General features: G+C 39.3%; 1 protein-coding gene across 1 annotated transcript in view; it reads left to right on the top strand.

Moving 5' to 3' along the window:
• phf24 (PHD finger protein 24) overlaps nt 1-8,590 on the top strand; it is a 41,950-nt gene extending 33,360 nt beyond the window's left edge. Inside the window, exon 9 of the mRNA XM_008281824.1 lies at nt 8,491-8,590. Coding sequence (XP_008280046.1) covers nt 8,491-8,590 — 100 coding nt within the window. The remainder of the gene's footprint in view (nt 1-8,490) is intronic.
• Nucleotides 8,591-15,331: the final 6,741 nt, after the last annotated feature.

The raw sequence follows: 15,331 nt of genomic DNA, 5'->3' as shown, positions 1-15,331 counted from the left end.
AGAGAGAGAGAGAGAGAGAGAGAGAGAGGGTGCATCCTATAGTCTACAGATGGGTGGGGGTGGGGAAGATCGACATGCTGACACCACGACGTGAGGATGGTGACTGAGCAAACCGGATGAAGCAGCGAGAGGAAGCGGATCAAGCCATTGACAGCATCTCTCCTCCTCTGCGTCACCTCGACACCGCGACACTGACAACAATGACTGACACACCGACGACGCAAGTGACAGCAGCTGCCACCGGGTCCCAAACTCCAAAAAAAGAAAAAAAAAAAAAAAAACACCTGACAGCTACCTACAAATGTGAGAGAATAGGACGAGGAAGTACAACCGCCCACTTGCGACTAGTCAGTCGGGGGATGTTTCTGAAAACTTTGAGTGAGTATCACGCACGCAGTCAGACAGGCACCTAGGATGCTTACAAAGACAAACGCTGAACTCTGCGGACCTCCAGCTTCATAATGCACCTTTCCGAGTGGGTACATTAGTGTGACAGGCTGTTACTCTTTCAAGTATTCAATCCATTTGGGCCTCATCATGTCCTAATAATATCTCCATGCTACTCTAATGGGATTGTGTTTATTCACCAACAAAATTGTTAATCACGCTGCACAGAGGCACATGCAAATTCATTATTGATTTCAGGGAGGAAATTAACCCCACAGCTACATTATCAGAACATATAGCAAACAAGAATGAAAGCTATCTGCATACATTATATTATAAGAGAACTGCTATACATGCCAGTATAAATTATTATTATTATGCATTAGAAAAGGCTGTATTTATTCCTGTATCCTATGATGTATCCTCTGTTTCCTCCCATTTTCATCCAAGAATCTGTGTTCTCCTGAAATACTAACTGTGAAAAAAGGATGTTAATGAAAGCTAACCCTGTACGTGACATGTATATACTGCCATATGTTTGTTCCTGTCGTGCTCTCAGAGCTGCACCATGACGAGGTGGAAATATCCCCTCTTCCTCTTCTAATGTCATTACTTGCACTGTGGGAATGAGATGTAGTCGGGACTGTTGTGTGACATAACCACTGTAACGAAAGGCAACATGAGAGCTGGAGCAAGTAACTTGTCCTTTGTTAATATGCAGACGCACTGTTTAAAAGAATCGCTATGGAAAACATGTTGGGAATTCTATAATGTTACAGGTTTAAAATTAATTGCACATGAAACTGCCCCCTAGAATCACTGGAAACATAACTGTAACAAGTAGGACTTCATGTAGTGTGTATGCCATGTAATGAAGGTTCTATGCCAGGTCCTCTTAGTGAATAAAGTATGGTAATGACATGAAACTTGTGTCACAATGCTGAAATAAACGCATGGCATTCAGACTCCTTCTTGGGAATCTTGGATGTGTGTATATATTTAAGGCTTTAGCCACAAAAATACAGATATTTTCTTCAACATTTTGGGCATCTCTTCCACAAGCAAACAGCACACTAGCACACTTCCTCAAAGTGAGAAAAAAGCTTTGTAAAAATGAAGGTTTTTAAAAACTGAGCTTTGTGTGCATCCATGTGCAGTGTTTGAGAAACAGTATCGCAGCTCAACTCGTAGAACGTGCCTGCAAAAATGACAACAATTGTTGAATATGTATGAGTTTCTTTATTTTCGTTTGCACTAGCAGTTACAGCAATGCTTCTGCTAACCAAATGGCAGGTTCTAACACCACTTTACTGGAACACCCAATACTTGGTCCACAGCATCTGTTATTTAAAGTCTGCCGAAACGATGAAAGGACAAAATGTTCTTTTCTGGTAGTTGATATATTGTTGATGCAAGCTACCCTTGCACTATCATTTGTTGTTTCTTACGTGTACGGATTTATTTTGTGAAATAATGGTCTTGTAGACAGAATTTAGACAGAACAGTAAATTTTTCTTTCAAGCGAAGGGGGAATGTATCTGTCTAGGAGAACATCTGAATTAGTGTGGGGAAGACCTAAAGCATGAATGAGATATGAAAATATTTTCCATAGGGATACGGCACATGGCTCAATCAGTATATACAATATAAACAATTCAGAATAACCAAACTGATTCCAATGCAAATACAGTTTCAATGGAATATTTCCATTTGGCAACATCATTTAGTAAAATAATATAAACGGTTTTAATCATCTCATCCTTATATGATTGAAGTAAACATTATACAATAATAATGATTTGAATGGAATCCTTGGCACCTTTCAGAACATCACAAACTCTACATTACTTAATAGATATACAGTATTTTCCTACTCATGATGACTATTTGCATGCATGTTTATACGATACTGAAGAATTTGGTGTATATTTAGACACTCATTTAGAATTTGTCCAAGAAAATAGCAATATTAGGGGCAATATAAACTAAGAGTGGTGTCCTAAATTTTCCAAAACTACATGAGAAAAAAAATACCTTTTAAAAGTACCCAAGTGTTACTTTTAAAAGGTACTAAGTTCTACACAACAATATTGTCAATGAATGGAGACTCTTTATTAGAGTTCAGATCAACACCCCTAAGTTCTGATCCGTATTTGGTTGGGATACATTTAGACTCCAGACAAACTTGTAGAGCTTCATTTGCCAAACTCATTATTGGTTCCTTTTCTATTAAATGGGAAGTGCGCTATTTGAAAATGAATTGAAGTAGTGTGTTGCTTGTGAGCATCCAAACCACTAAGGGTTAAATTAGAACAAATAAGATTTAATTACAGTAAAGATGAAAAGATAATGACTGTCCCACTTCTAATTAATGGAATACCTTATTATTGGTGGGGGAGTCCAAAGAGTATCAGAGACACTTTGATTAATAATATGAAAATCCTCAATGAATACATGGATAAAGCCACGCGTTCAGCCTTAGAGACTCTTTATCAGGCTGTAGAAGACATTGCATTAATTAGTCATGACACAAATCATATATGAGAATCATGCCACATAGCTTCTGCAGACCACCTCATTTTCTATTCCCATCACTTTTGCAGCTTTATTCTTGACCCAGTGCAGATCTTCCATATTTTTTTCAATATTTAATTCCATCCTCATACTATACTCATACTAACTCCTCCTTACAATACATGAATCATGTGGACTATCAGATGATGAGGATGCTGACTTTTTGTCTGGAGAACGCAACTTCAGTCTTCTTGCATCACATAATCCGAGCATATTTAAGACTCCTTTACTGGGTTCTTGTTTTAAAAGCAATCAACTGGAAACACTTAACAGCCAGCAGAGACCGTGTTTCTGCCAACTCCCAGAGTCTGAGCATTAGTTTATGTTAGGTAGCTGCAGTCTTTAAAGTAAAGTAGCTATTTCAGTTGATCAAATCCACTGCTGTTGTTGAGAAACGAGACCGCTTTTGTTTACCTCAGTGTGAAATTGAAGAGCCATTGTTGTGCCATGCGAAAGTGGAGAGCTGACAGGCGTAACAGCCAATTTACAGTAGCAATCAAGTAGCACTGAACTTACTCTTGTTTAGAATTCACTTATCAGCTAAATTGGATTGCCTTGTCCACGCTATTCCAAATGCGTGCTGTGACAGAACCATCGCAACATCAAGTGAGGCTGAGGGACAGATTAGACATCTCCCGTAGAGCAAAGAGCTTCCCCTGCAGATCTCACCCATCAAACCTCAAGCATACAATTCAGATGTCAAGAAGGTTGCGGCACAGGGAGCAATAAGAAGTGGCAATCACGACGCAGATGGGAGCTGAGAGCGGGCTCTTGGAGTATCATGGCCACTGGACCTTTCACCTGCCTATAATTAAAATGAAAGGGATTGGGCTCTCATACCACCAAAGGGGTTACCTTCTCATCAGAGTTACAGGGGATTAAACAGAAAGTGTGCATTTTCTCAAAGCTTTAAAAAGCAAAACTGGTGAAAAAGGAGAAGGACAAACATGCTTGTAATAGTCAGATACTGTGGCGAAAACCAACTGGTGCCTGGAGTCTTTTATCTATTGGTAAAAGAAAGAACCGAGTCCAGCAGCTGCATTGGACCAAATGTTAGATTGAAGGTCAAACTGTTAGAGTGTAACAGAGAGAGACAAAATGCAGTAGAAAGGGAGAGAAAAGCAAAACATAGTGTGGGGGAGAGAAATCATTTAGATAAGGATGTTATGTAATTGTTTCATAACACATTCAGTGATGATGTTCTTGACCAGGCTAATTGCTACATTAAAAGCCCAAGTCAAATGTGAAACTTGAGCTCTGATTTACTTCAAGGTTATCCCACCCAGATAGCCTTCCAAATCACTGCGCTAATGAGCAAGCCTGTTTGAAGCCCTGCGATGTGCCCTTTGTGTCATTTGGGATGTTCAGCTTGTGATTGAGTTGTCTTTATTTTCCTCTAGTATACTTCACAGAGTTGAAACAAAAGGGTTGAAAGCAAAGCACAGCTGTCATTTTGATTAGAGGCCACGTCTCTTTCTTTTAGGTATTAAAAAAAAAAGCAACACATAAAGCAGCAAAAGACACAGAAATAGCTCTGTGTCTTCTTTTTTAATCATCAAATTTGGTAAAGGCAGAAGAAGTATAAATAAATTAGACTGTGCATTGTAGTGGTCACTCCTGTGGTTGACAGCCGACCTGCTCAGGGACCACCATGCATTGGCTCATAGCAGTTCCAGTTGAATTAAACTTAACAAGTTTTGACAATATGTCCATCCAGCTGACTACTCATTGCAGAAAAAATAAACGGACATGTCTTGGAATTCATAAAATATATATTTCTACAGTATACCATGTTTTATAGATGCTATAAGGCTGGCGATATTTGTCAGAGTTTCAGCAGATGAAGCGAGGAATGATATAATCTTGCCTGTGTAGTCTAAATTCAGATTATAAAGTATAGCTAGATAAGATACAGTTTATTCCTCTCTGGCCTAGATCATAAAGACATCGGGGAGCCACACCGCTGTGCAGGCTGACATGTTCCTTTACCATCATAAACATGGGCACTGAGCCCATATTAATCTGCCTTGATAAATAGTTCCCAACAAATGCCCTATAAACTCTTGTTTGAGCAACACTTAAATAGAATGAATGTCAATTTTACTGAGATGAAAATGAGTTTACATCTTCAGTGGGAAACGATAAGCACGGAGAGGGTAGGGAGTTAGGCAAGCAATGCAAGATGAACAAATTTATGTTTTTTGCTTTTCTGGATGTAGGCATACAGAAGCACAAGCATAGATAGCAAGATGATTCTATGTTGTAATGTTCAAATTTGCTGCATTTTGGTGCTAATTGATATTTAAAACCAGTGGATGTTGCAGCACCTCAGACCAAAACCTAAAGATGCATTTGCTACACCTTCCTTCTCCCTTCATGTTTCATTTACAACCAGAAAGGTTGTGTACGTGAAAATCTTAGTTTTATTAAGATTATGAACATATATATATTTTTAAAAAAGATACTTGGGATAAGAAAAATCCAATTAAGTTCTTTTTTTGTCAATGAACACACAATGCAGTACATTTTATCCATTTTATTGAAACACAGGTAAACACATAGGTAAAGCCGAACTAAAGGCACATTGCTTGAGATAGGTTGGTGAGTGTGTACATTACAGGGCTGCTCTCCAGGATGATCCCCACTCTTGAAGGGTTTAGTTGTGGTGATGCTGGGCTTGCAGCACCGTTGTCCTCATAGCAGAAGATTCCCACGGAATGTCCACAGAGTCTGCCTCATTAAGATTCGAGAAACAAGACAAAACGAGGATATTCAGGTTAAAAGCAATTTGTCTACAATCAGCTGTATGGCCTTCTTTGATATTATATTCTTTTCTAATTCACTGTGGTTCTATTTTAGGTAATGTTGTGTAAACAAGCTGTTGGAGCCATTTTTGTGTGTGTTCATGCAGGTGTCTGTTGAGGTGTAGAGCTCATGTTATGACAGTTGGTGGTTTATTGGACAATGTGATATGTGAATGGTATAAATAAAGGAAAGGTTAACTACTCCTCCTCAGGTGTGCTGCTGACTGGGGAGAAGCAGACAGTTTTTGACCAGAGTTTTAGTGGCTGAAATTTGAACCTTTTAGTTTATTTTGCATATGAGTACTAGTTATTGGGACAAGTGTGTGCAGATCAATAAAGGCGATATTGGAAATACGCTGGAAATGTTTGGATTCCTTCAATGGAGCCTGCACAAACTACACCTGGACTGGAAGTTCCAGCAGCAGCCCCTCACTGGTTTAGGTTTTTTTTTGGTTTTCGTAGAAATCAAGTCACTATACAAGCCCTATGAAGGCAAGGAAAGGGCTCAGTTCTGGCATAAGTTCCATGCTTTAGCCTATAATGAAAAGCTGTGCTCTCTTCTCACAGGTGGCAGGGCAGTATTTGCATTTCCAAGACATTATGTTGAGGCTTTAACAAAAATAGTGGGCTAATGTCAAAAATAGGCATTTTCAAAACGACGTTGAAATAATATGAATTCTATCCTACTGTTGCAAACTGATTGAATTTCCCTTCTGGGATGAATAAAGTATTTTTCATTTCATTTCATTCATTTCAAATTTGTACATAGAGAACACACAAGTAGAGAGCTACTTTATAAACACAATACTGCAATTATCAAATGCTTACTATTCATCTAAGTCAACCTCAAATTTACGCACACTCACATACTAGAAAAATATCAGCAGGTTCTGATTAATCATACTTGAATGTAGAAAACAACTTCCTTGATTCAGACAGAAAATGGTATCCACTATACGGCAGACAAATGTCCTTAGAAAGGGTCCAAACTTGTGAAAAACTGAAAAATGCAGGCAGAATAGGTATTGTCCAAGGAGCGTGCAAAGTGTAAAGGCCTTAAATTGCTCTGTGAAAATGAGACAATGGCACAAACTTCTCTGTGTCCTCCAATGGTCAAGCCCAGACTTGTCCTGAGTTGTGAGCCAATCAGAACAGGACAGCAATTGTGGCCTGGTTTAAGTTTTTTTAAACTTACAAGAGTACACCCAATGATTGTCACAAACACTCTCCATATATTCATATTGTTTAAGTAATGCAACAAAACTAACTTTTTACAGTGGTATTTACTCAAATGTTGGATTAGAAAGAACTTCTGGGTTAACTGCTCACTAAAACAGAATAGAGAAGCTCAGTTTTGCATTCGAAATACAGTATACAACATAAATCAGTACATGATGTCCCTGAAGTGTCAAATGATTCTAAATTGCATCACCTCTCAATAATTACATTATTTCAAGCTGACAAGTAGAGTATACACGCTCACAAACAATCACCAATAAATGCTTTAGATCGACTACAGCGAGAATAAAGGTCCCAAAGCAAAAATTCAATGCAACATAACTGCATAGACCTGTGATCACGGACACACAAGTTTGAACATCTGAGACCACTGAAACAAAACTGAATACACCTGTGAGTTACAAGTAGCCTAATTGTAAAAGTGTGCTAATGCAATGAACACCAGAACTTTCTTAACTCAATGAAAAGTTGAACTGAACTTTCTGTCAGATTTCACAAATACGTAGAAGGAAATACGAAGACAGACTAAAAATCAGTGAAACACTGCTGCAGCAGTAATCAGGAGGTATAGATTGAGCCTTAGTACCACTAATCAGAACCACAGTGGGCGTCCTCCTAAAATGACCCCTACTTTCACAATCTAGCTCTAAAAAAAAACAGACAAGCAGGTCCTTCAGACCTGGCACAAAGGTAATCATTGGAAATCAGACTTTCTGTGACAGCTTAGACAGTGTGGAGGACGTTGCAAAAACTCAGCTTCTGTTGATGAAGTCCATGAAATATATGCTTGCTTGCTGCTCAGAACAAAACTGCAAGATGAAACTCGGCCAAAGAGCATTAAAAGAAGCCGGATGACTGGAGCACATTTCTTGGTCAGATGAGACCAAGGTGGATTTGTTCAGCTCAGATGGGGTACAGCATGTTTGGCGTGAACTTGGCCAGGACTGCCACAGTGAATGCGTAGACCCGGCAGTGAAGCACTCAGGTGGGAGTGTGAAGATATGAGGCGGCGTGAGTGCTAAAGGTGTTGGGGAGATGAGAGTCATAGATGGCAACATGAATATCTGTGGAAATACTAGCTGACTAGATGACTCACTGTCTCGAGAGGCTTGGCAAAATATTCCAACATGATAATGATCCAAAGCACACTGCCAAAACCACACTAGAGTTTCCAAAGAAGTAAAAAGTAAAAACTATTACTTGAGTAAGTGTGTCATCTGACTTGAATCCAATAGAAGAGTAGCTGAAATAAGTAGCTTTTGAGGAATAGCAGAACATCTCTCCAGAAATTTGCTATCACTCATGCTGAGGAGGACTGATTCTGTCATCAAAAATAAAGGTTTTGAGTCCAAATCAAGGTATTACTTGCTATTTCACAAAGGACAACAAGTGGGTTAAGTGTGTTTCATGCACAGATGTAAGCCTGTGAGAATGCCAGGGAAACAAGTGTTAGTTTTTGAGTCATCTCTCTCCATGTGCAATCTAGAGGAGCTCAGTACAAAGGTTATCTGGCGTGTCCTACAGAGAGTGCATCAGGGCCAGCTGCTGGCGGAGGTGCTGCGGTGCGGCCGGCTGTTGCTGTGTGATGGCTTCACTCAGCGGGGATGAGTAATGGTAAACAAGAGTGGCTTTGCGGTCACGCCTCTGGGGGAACCGGTGCCAGGATGGAGCCACAGTAAAATGTCAGCGCATCAGTGCCGTCACGGAGTTCATCAGCTGGTTTTTTTCCGGATTTCTAAAAAGACGGTGAAGTCTCTCTCGGTTTGAGTCTGTCGAGCTTCAGAGGGAAATGCCATCAAAGCGCACATTCAGGTTGCTTGTGAGGATGAAAATGCTCCAAATATGGGTACAGTTGATGTGACTGACTTTCATCTGCTTAATCATCAAAGTTTGATGTGAAGTGATACCTTTATAGACAAACTGATAGATGGTAAGAAAGAAACTAGGAGCTCTCATCTCAGCGGATGAAACACAAGCAAAGACAGCTTTGGAAGCCACGAAGTGATCAAGCATCAGGATATACATACCCTCATCTCACTCCTTTTTCTTACTACTGCCATCTGCTTTTCAACACATCAAAACTAACAACATACCATACCAGCCAACTCTATCGCTACTATCCCATTTTTAGATCCACCTCCGCACAAAAGCAAAAAATAAATAAAAAAAGATCCACATCCCACCTCCACCAGCAAGGCCAACTTCTTTCTTGGAGCCCACTCAGTCTCTGTGGCTGACATGAGCCAATTACAGCCGTCTGGTTCCAGGACAATCATCTAACATGCTTTGCTCCTGTTGTTTTTTGTTGGGTTTTTTTGCTCATTTAATGAAATATTGAAGTACTGTGGTAATAGTGTGGTATCTCTCCTACACTGTCTGCACAAAAACACCCATATGAAGTCTTGAACCATGCAATAATAGCTTAATTGTTTTTCAAAAATAAAGTCATAGGAGAAGAAACCAACAGTATAAGCTGGTTATAACAAGTCATAAAGGCTGTGAAGGGAAAAATTAAATCTGTGTAATTGAACACCCGGTGTGTACCGACAGCTGTGTACTGCAGTCAAGTGTGACCATTCCCATAATTCGGGGACTGCGTCTGCTGCAACATTCAAGATAATAGGGTCTTGTGAAATGTAAATTTCTCTTGTTTTAAAATGGTCCAGTGAAATCAAACCTCCCTTCAGTTCAAACATCTCTGCTGGACACTTTTTCTTTTTTTAATTTAGCTCCTCATTATGAGTTAAAGCCTCCAGCATTCACTGCCCCCTGTGTCTGGAGGATGCTGGAGTGCTGTTTGGGAGCGAACATCGTTAACTCTATTAATTCTGTGTCGAAGCTTGCTGGTGAGGAGTCAAAACAAAGATGAAAAGACACTTTTTTTTTTTTTAGCTTTTGTTGCAGCTCTGTGTGACTGTGCTAGCAGAAGATACAGTAACAGAAGGAACTGAACTGTACCCCAGGAGGTGAAAGAACAAAAGTCTAAACTAGGGGAGGCAATGCTCAAGGCAAAAAAAGCAATAAAGCAATTGTTCCAAAATGTTCCATTTGTATGCAATACAAGTGGAACAGAGCAGAAAATGAATAACTAATAACTGTAATAGCTATCTATTAGCTATTTCTTTTTTATGCTGGTATGCCTAAATTGGAACCTTGGTAATTTTATTGAGTGCACCTACTCTTTTCCTGCTTCTTCTGTGGACAGGAGCACAGACACTGTAGCAGTGTTCAGGCTCACAGCAGCTTTATTTGGATTCACACTGTCCTACGATGAGTTTGGGCTCCTTCACATAAGGATTAGTGATCTCCTGCGTCATCTCATCTCTGCAGGGTGTTGATATCCGAGGCACTACAGAAGTGACAGCAAACAAAATGTGGCCTGGAATTAAAATGATTTTGAAGGTGACCGTTTTAGGTATTCGCACAGTTGCACTTATTGTGTGTGTGAATTTCAAGATGCCAAAAACAAAGTCACGGGAAGTGTCAGGAGTAAGACAAAGCTGCTGTGTTTTATTGTTTTATTAGTAGTCTTCATGTAGCTGAAGGTACTATCACCAGCAGAAAGACGTGAGCAATCAATGACGTAGCATCAATGACTAAAGAATCGAACACAATAAGCTACGTGAAAGAATACTGATTCTGCAGTCTTTCGACATCTACAGCTAGACATTATTATGCACAATTGCAACTGCAAACATTCAGCCCTCTCTTACCTTCAAAGATACATGGTGATGTGTGTAGAATTGGATAGAAATATACAACAAGTCTCAGTGGAAAAAGAAAGAATATTTGTTGAAATGTGTGAGCAATTGTGATGGCATCTTAAAATAATTTTGAGTCTGAATAAAAATCACAGTTATCTTGAGAAATCCCTGTCTGTAGAACTATCATTCAAACCACAACTCCCGTACTTGATGGAGGGTTCTTCCGCCTTGACAACCAATGGTAAGTGATTTAAGTAAGTGCTGATAAGTGTCTGACACCTCTCTCCTGGAATCTGTAACCCTTCTTCTTGTGCGAAAGCTTCCAGCTCATGAATGGCTTCTGTGCAGCTTTCTTTAAATCCTACCAAAGATTTTCTGTGAAGACTAAAAAGGCTTGTTCTAGGAATGGCTTCCTACGCAGCTTTGGCAGGCTTGGAAGTGGCTTGAGATCACGGTCTTGCTGGAGGGAAAAGTTATCACCAAGGTCAAGGTCACTGCAGTCGGTCACATGGTCAAGACTGCCAATTCTTGCAGCTTACGTCATCACCGACCCATCTCCATCCTTGACCATGGAGTCCTAAGTCTTGCCTTTCTTGTGCCAGACTGATTCATATGGTCAAACAGCTCCTGTTTTGTTCCATCACTCTATTGAAAAGTGTCCCAGAACTCTCCAGTCTTATTAAAATTCCCTCTGGTACATTTCAGTTCACCTTTCTTGTACTTCTTAGACAAGAGTTGTGCGTGTAATCTGGCCAAGAGGTCCTTAGTTGTTAGCTGACTTTTTTAAAGGTTGGCACTGCCACATTTATCCCATCCTTCATCCTGTCATTCTGTAAGTCTTTCAGAGTAACACTGGTTTTTCTTCATTGTCCTGGTGAGATGTCTAAAGCATCTTGACGAAATTTTGCACTTTCCTCCACTGCCAGGCAGGTTTGCTACTTCTGTCTGTTCAGTGCTCCTAAAGGTGTCTATAGGAATGTTTAAGATCTTGGATATATACTCATTGCATTTTTGTTGCAGACATTATCTCCTCTCTCAGGTTTTATGACAGCTTCCTAAGGCAACCAATAGTTTCCTCAACCCTGTGCAGTGACTGATGGGGCTTTTGAGAGCAGACAGCAGATGCATGGGCTCTATTCATACTGCAACAGGTACATGTCAGTCTGCTATACAGACAGTCGCATTGCTCCTCATATTTAACACAGAAAAGCACAAAGAGCTCCAACAGATGTTTCTCAAAGGGAAGATTGTGACTTTGCACTATGTACGTGATACAGCTGCTAGTTACAGACTGGGCTGGAGCACCGTGTCAATGATTATTCCTGAGATGTGCCGAGCACATAACATAGGACTTTTGGAGAATTCCCACTGTGTTTTTGCTCTGTCAATGGAAATCATAAATCAAAGCAAGTACTTCAATTATTTAATGATGAAATATAATCAGAATCAGAAGTACTTTATTGATCCTCAAGTTGAAATGGTGTGGATAACAAGCCCCAAGCATTTGTTTGGAGCACAATTTATTTATTTTTTTCTGGTACACTGCACGCAGACATCTGCAGAGGGGTTCACACGGACCCTCATGGACTTGATATGAGACTTTGAACACATCACAGCCTGAGCACATTAAGGGTATATATTGACTTCTCAATGGATTTCTCATTTTCTGAACCCAGCTTTAGGTCATACACTAGAGGAGTGTTTTAAAATCAGCAATATAATAACTGTAAGGTGGCACATTTAAAACAACATTCCGATATTTTAAAACAGTCTACTACTATTTTATTGTACTTTGCACTTTTATAATACTTTGTTGTAAATACCAACACATTTTTCTACATTCTTTTTGTAAAGACCAGCATTTTGGACAATTTATTGCTGCTTGTTCGATGACATGATTTGCACGTTAACTGCACATTCTCTTATACATTGTTTCCTTATCTTTCTTGTATGTAACCTATGTGAGCTACTGGATACCTTGAATAGCTTTAAGGCGATGGATAAAGTATCTATCTATCTAGCCACATCATTTATTTTCTTTGCTAATCTGCTGCATCACTCAACAGATTAAAACTTCAAGCTCCAGAGGATGGAATATGTGCAACTGTGATAGTATGAGCAACATAAGCCACTTCCTTGGCACAAATTAATGCTGCTATGTGTATTTGAAATACTTGATCAGTATTGCAAAGGCCACCTAGCAAATCAAACTAAGCAGTGTTTGCATCATGACAGTTGCAATGCTATCAGTTCAAGGATTCAAGGATTCAAGGAACTTTATTTGTCATGTCAGTTCACATTGACATGCCATGGCATGGAATAAGTACTCAGGTTCCAGTTTTTAAAGAAAAAGCCTGATAAATAATAACTACAATAAACAAGTGATAAGTACAAAAAACCCCCAGAAACAATAAAAACAAGAGCAGAATATAAGTAAAAATAAGCACTAAGCATATGTTTAGCAGCAAGGTAGACTGTAACATAATATTGCACTTAGGTGTTTAAAATATTGCACAGTTTTGGATAGAAGTGTTTAATAATGCAGTTGGTGCAGTCTGTGTGCGATGGTGGTGTGAGGCTACAGATCACCCACACTGCATATTCCAGTATTGCAGTAAACTATGTTGTGGGAATGTAGGCTCCATCAGCTCACTATATGCAAACAGAGCTGTAGCTTTATACTGATCATTGAACTGGGCCCACGCCTCCATCTAGTGGTGACGACGTAGATTTACATCTCTCACGAACAAGCTATAAACATCAATTATTAGCATGATCATATAACACTAAATCTAAAAAGGATTACAGTAGATATAAACTGTAAGTGCACATTGGAGAATGTAATATTGCAAAACTCATTCAATAGTTTTAACTATTTTTACATATGTTAGAAAACAAATATCAAATAGCCATCTATTGCCTTGATGACAGCTTTGCATGAGTTTGACAATATCTGATCCGTCTCATTAGGTCTGGAATAGTTGGTGTAGGAAACAAGTTCATGGTCGTTTTTGTTCACTGCATCATTCCACATGTGTTATTTCATAGAATTAAACATTTAAAGCATTGATGTACACTGGAGAAATCAGTAAAAGATAAAAATATGTCAGACTCCTACACTTTTACATTATATATCCGTTTTTGGTCTTAAAATCAATGGCAACAGAAGTGTGCTCACTTGTGTTGTGTTGTATTGCTTCCTGAGGGATTTACAATTAAAATACTACAAACAAATGCAATGTGAGCGTAGTCAGCAGACCACAACGTACTGACTGCATCAAATGCTTCATATAAGGACATGTTTTTAACACAGTTGCTCAACAAAGTGTTCAACAAAGTTTAGTTTGCTTAATCAGCGTGGTTATGATTTGACTGCACTCGATTATTTTCACCGTTTTAACAATGACTGTGGCAACAGAAATATTTTTTTAAAAAAATCAAAAAACAAACAAACAAACCCACGCTCAAATAAACAAGCATGATAGGACCTGTAAACTAATATTTTGTTGAACAACCCTTTGAGCTAATCACTGCAATCAAGTGTTTTCTATAACTCTCAATCAGACTTCTGCACCTGTTGACAGGTATTTTGGCCCACTGCTCATCAGCAGAGTGCTCTAATTTTCCCGGGACCGTTTTTTTTTTAAACTATTATTTTCAACTACAATTCAAAAGCAATGTCTTATTTCACTAAATTATAATTTTGCAATTTTTTATTTACTCTTACTTTTTCAGTTTCTAGTTGTTCGAGTGACTATTGTGAATTTTGCCTTTTTTTTAATGGAAGGGGATGAATAAATCTGACTGTATGGTAAAGCTGATAATAAAGTTGACTTGCTCCGTCTTTTGGAAGATGAACGTTAGTATCTAACCAATAGGAGAGCAGCTCTTGTGACTGTCAGCCAATCAGATACAGCCGCTCTTTGCCGCGCGCAGTGCCAGTATAAAAGACTCCGCCTCGGCTCGCTGCGGCATCTTCTTCGTCAGAACTCTGAGGTTTGAGACGCTAACGTCGGTTTGTTTCATATTTCAACGTCTGTCGACACAAAGTCAGCAAACATGGTGAGTTGACCAGTTTTAAAGCTCACATCAGTGACTGTGTGTTCCAGGTTGGCTCTAATAATCGGCAGTAGCTGGTTTTAACGTGAGTTGCTAACGGTAACGGCTAAGTTAGCTAACGTTACCTGAAGACGTTGGCTAACGGTTAGTTAGCAAAACGGCCTATTTTTTATTTATTTTTTGGTCAAGTTATCTACTAGTTAACCTGGCTGTAACTTTGAATATTAGATAAGTGTTGTCTAAATTCCTGTTTTTTTATTTTTCAATAGAAATATCTCAGTCTGTGAATTCCGTTTTCGTGGTTTCTAACGTTTCTAACTTCAGTCTGCTGCCGCCAACTGACGTTTGTCTGACCAGCAGAACTCTATGATCCAAACAGTCAGTGGCGGCCGGTATATAGGGGCGCTGTGGGCGGAGCCCCGCCTGAGCTGCGTGAGCCAGCATGAGCAAAAAGAAATGTCTATTATTTATCTGAAACTTATAGTCAAAATGAGGAAATCATGCTATTATACCAATCATTCCCTTAAATGTGTATTTCAGTCCGTTAGAGATCTCTCCACACGG

The sequence above is a fragment of the Stegastes partitus genome, unplaced genomic scaffold (genome assembly GCF_000690725.1).
Source record: "Stegastes partitus isolate 25-593 unplaced genomic scaffold, Stegastes_partitus-1.0.2 Scaffold246, whole genome shotgun sequence".
NCBI classification, from domain to species: Eukaryota; Metazoa; Chordata; class Actinopteri; family Pomacentridae; genus Stegastes; species Stegastes partitus.
This window is presented reverse-complemented; position numbering and strand designations above follow the sequence as displayed.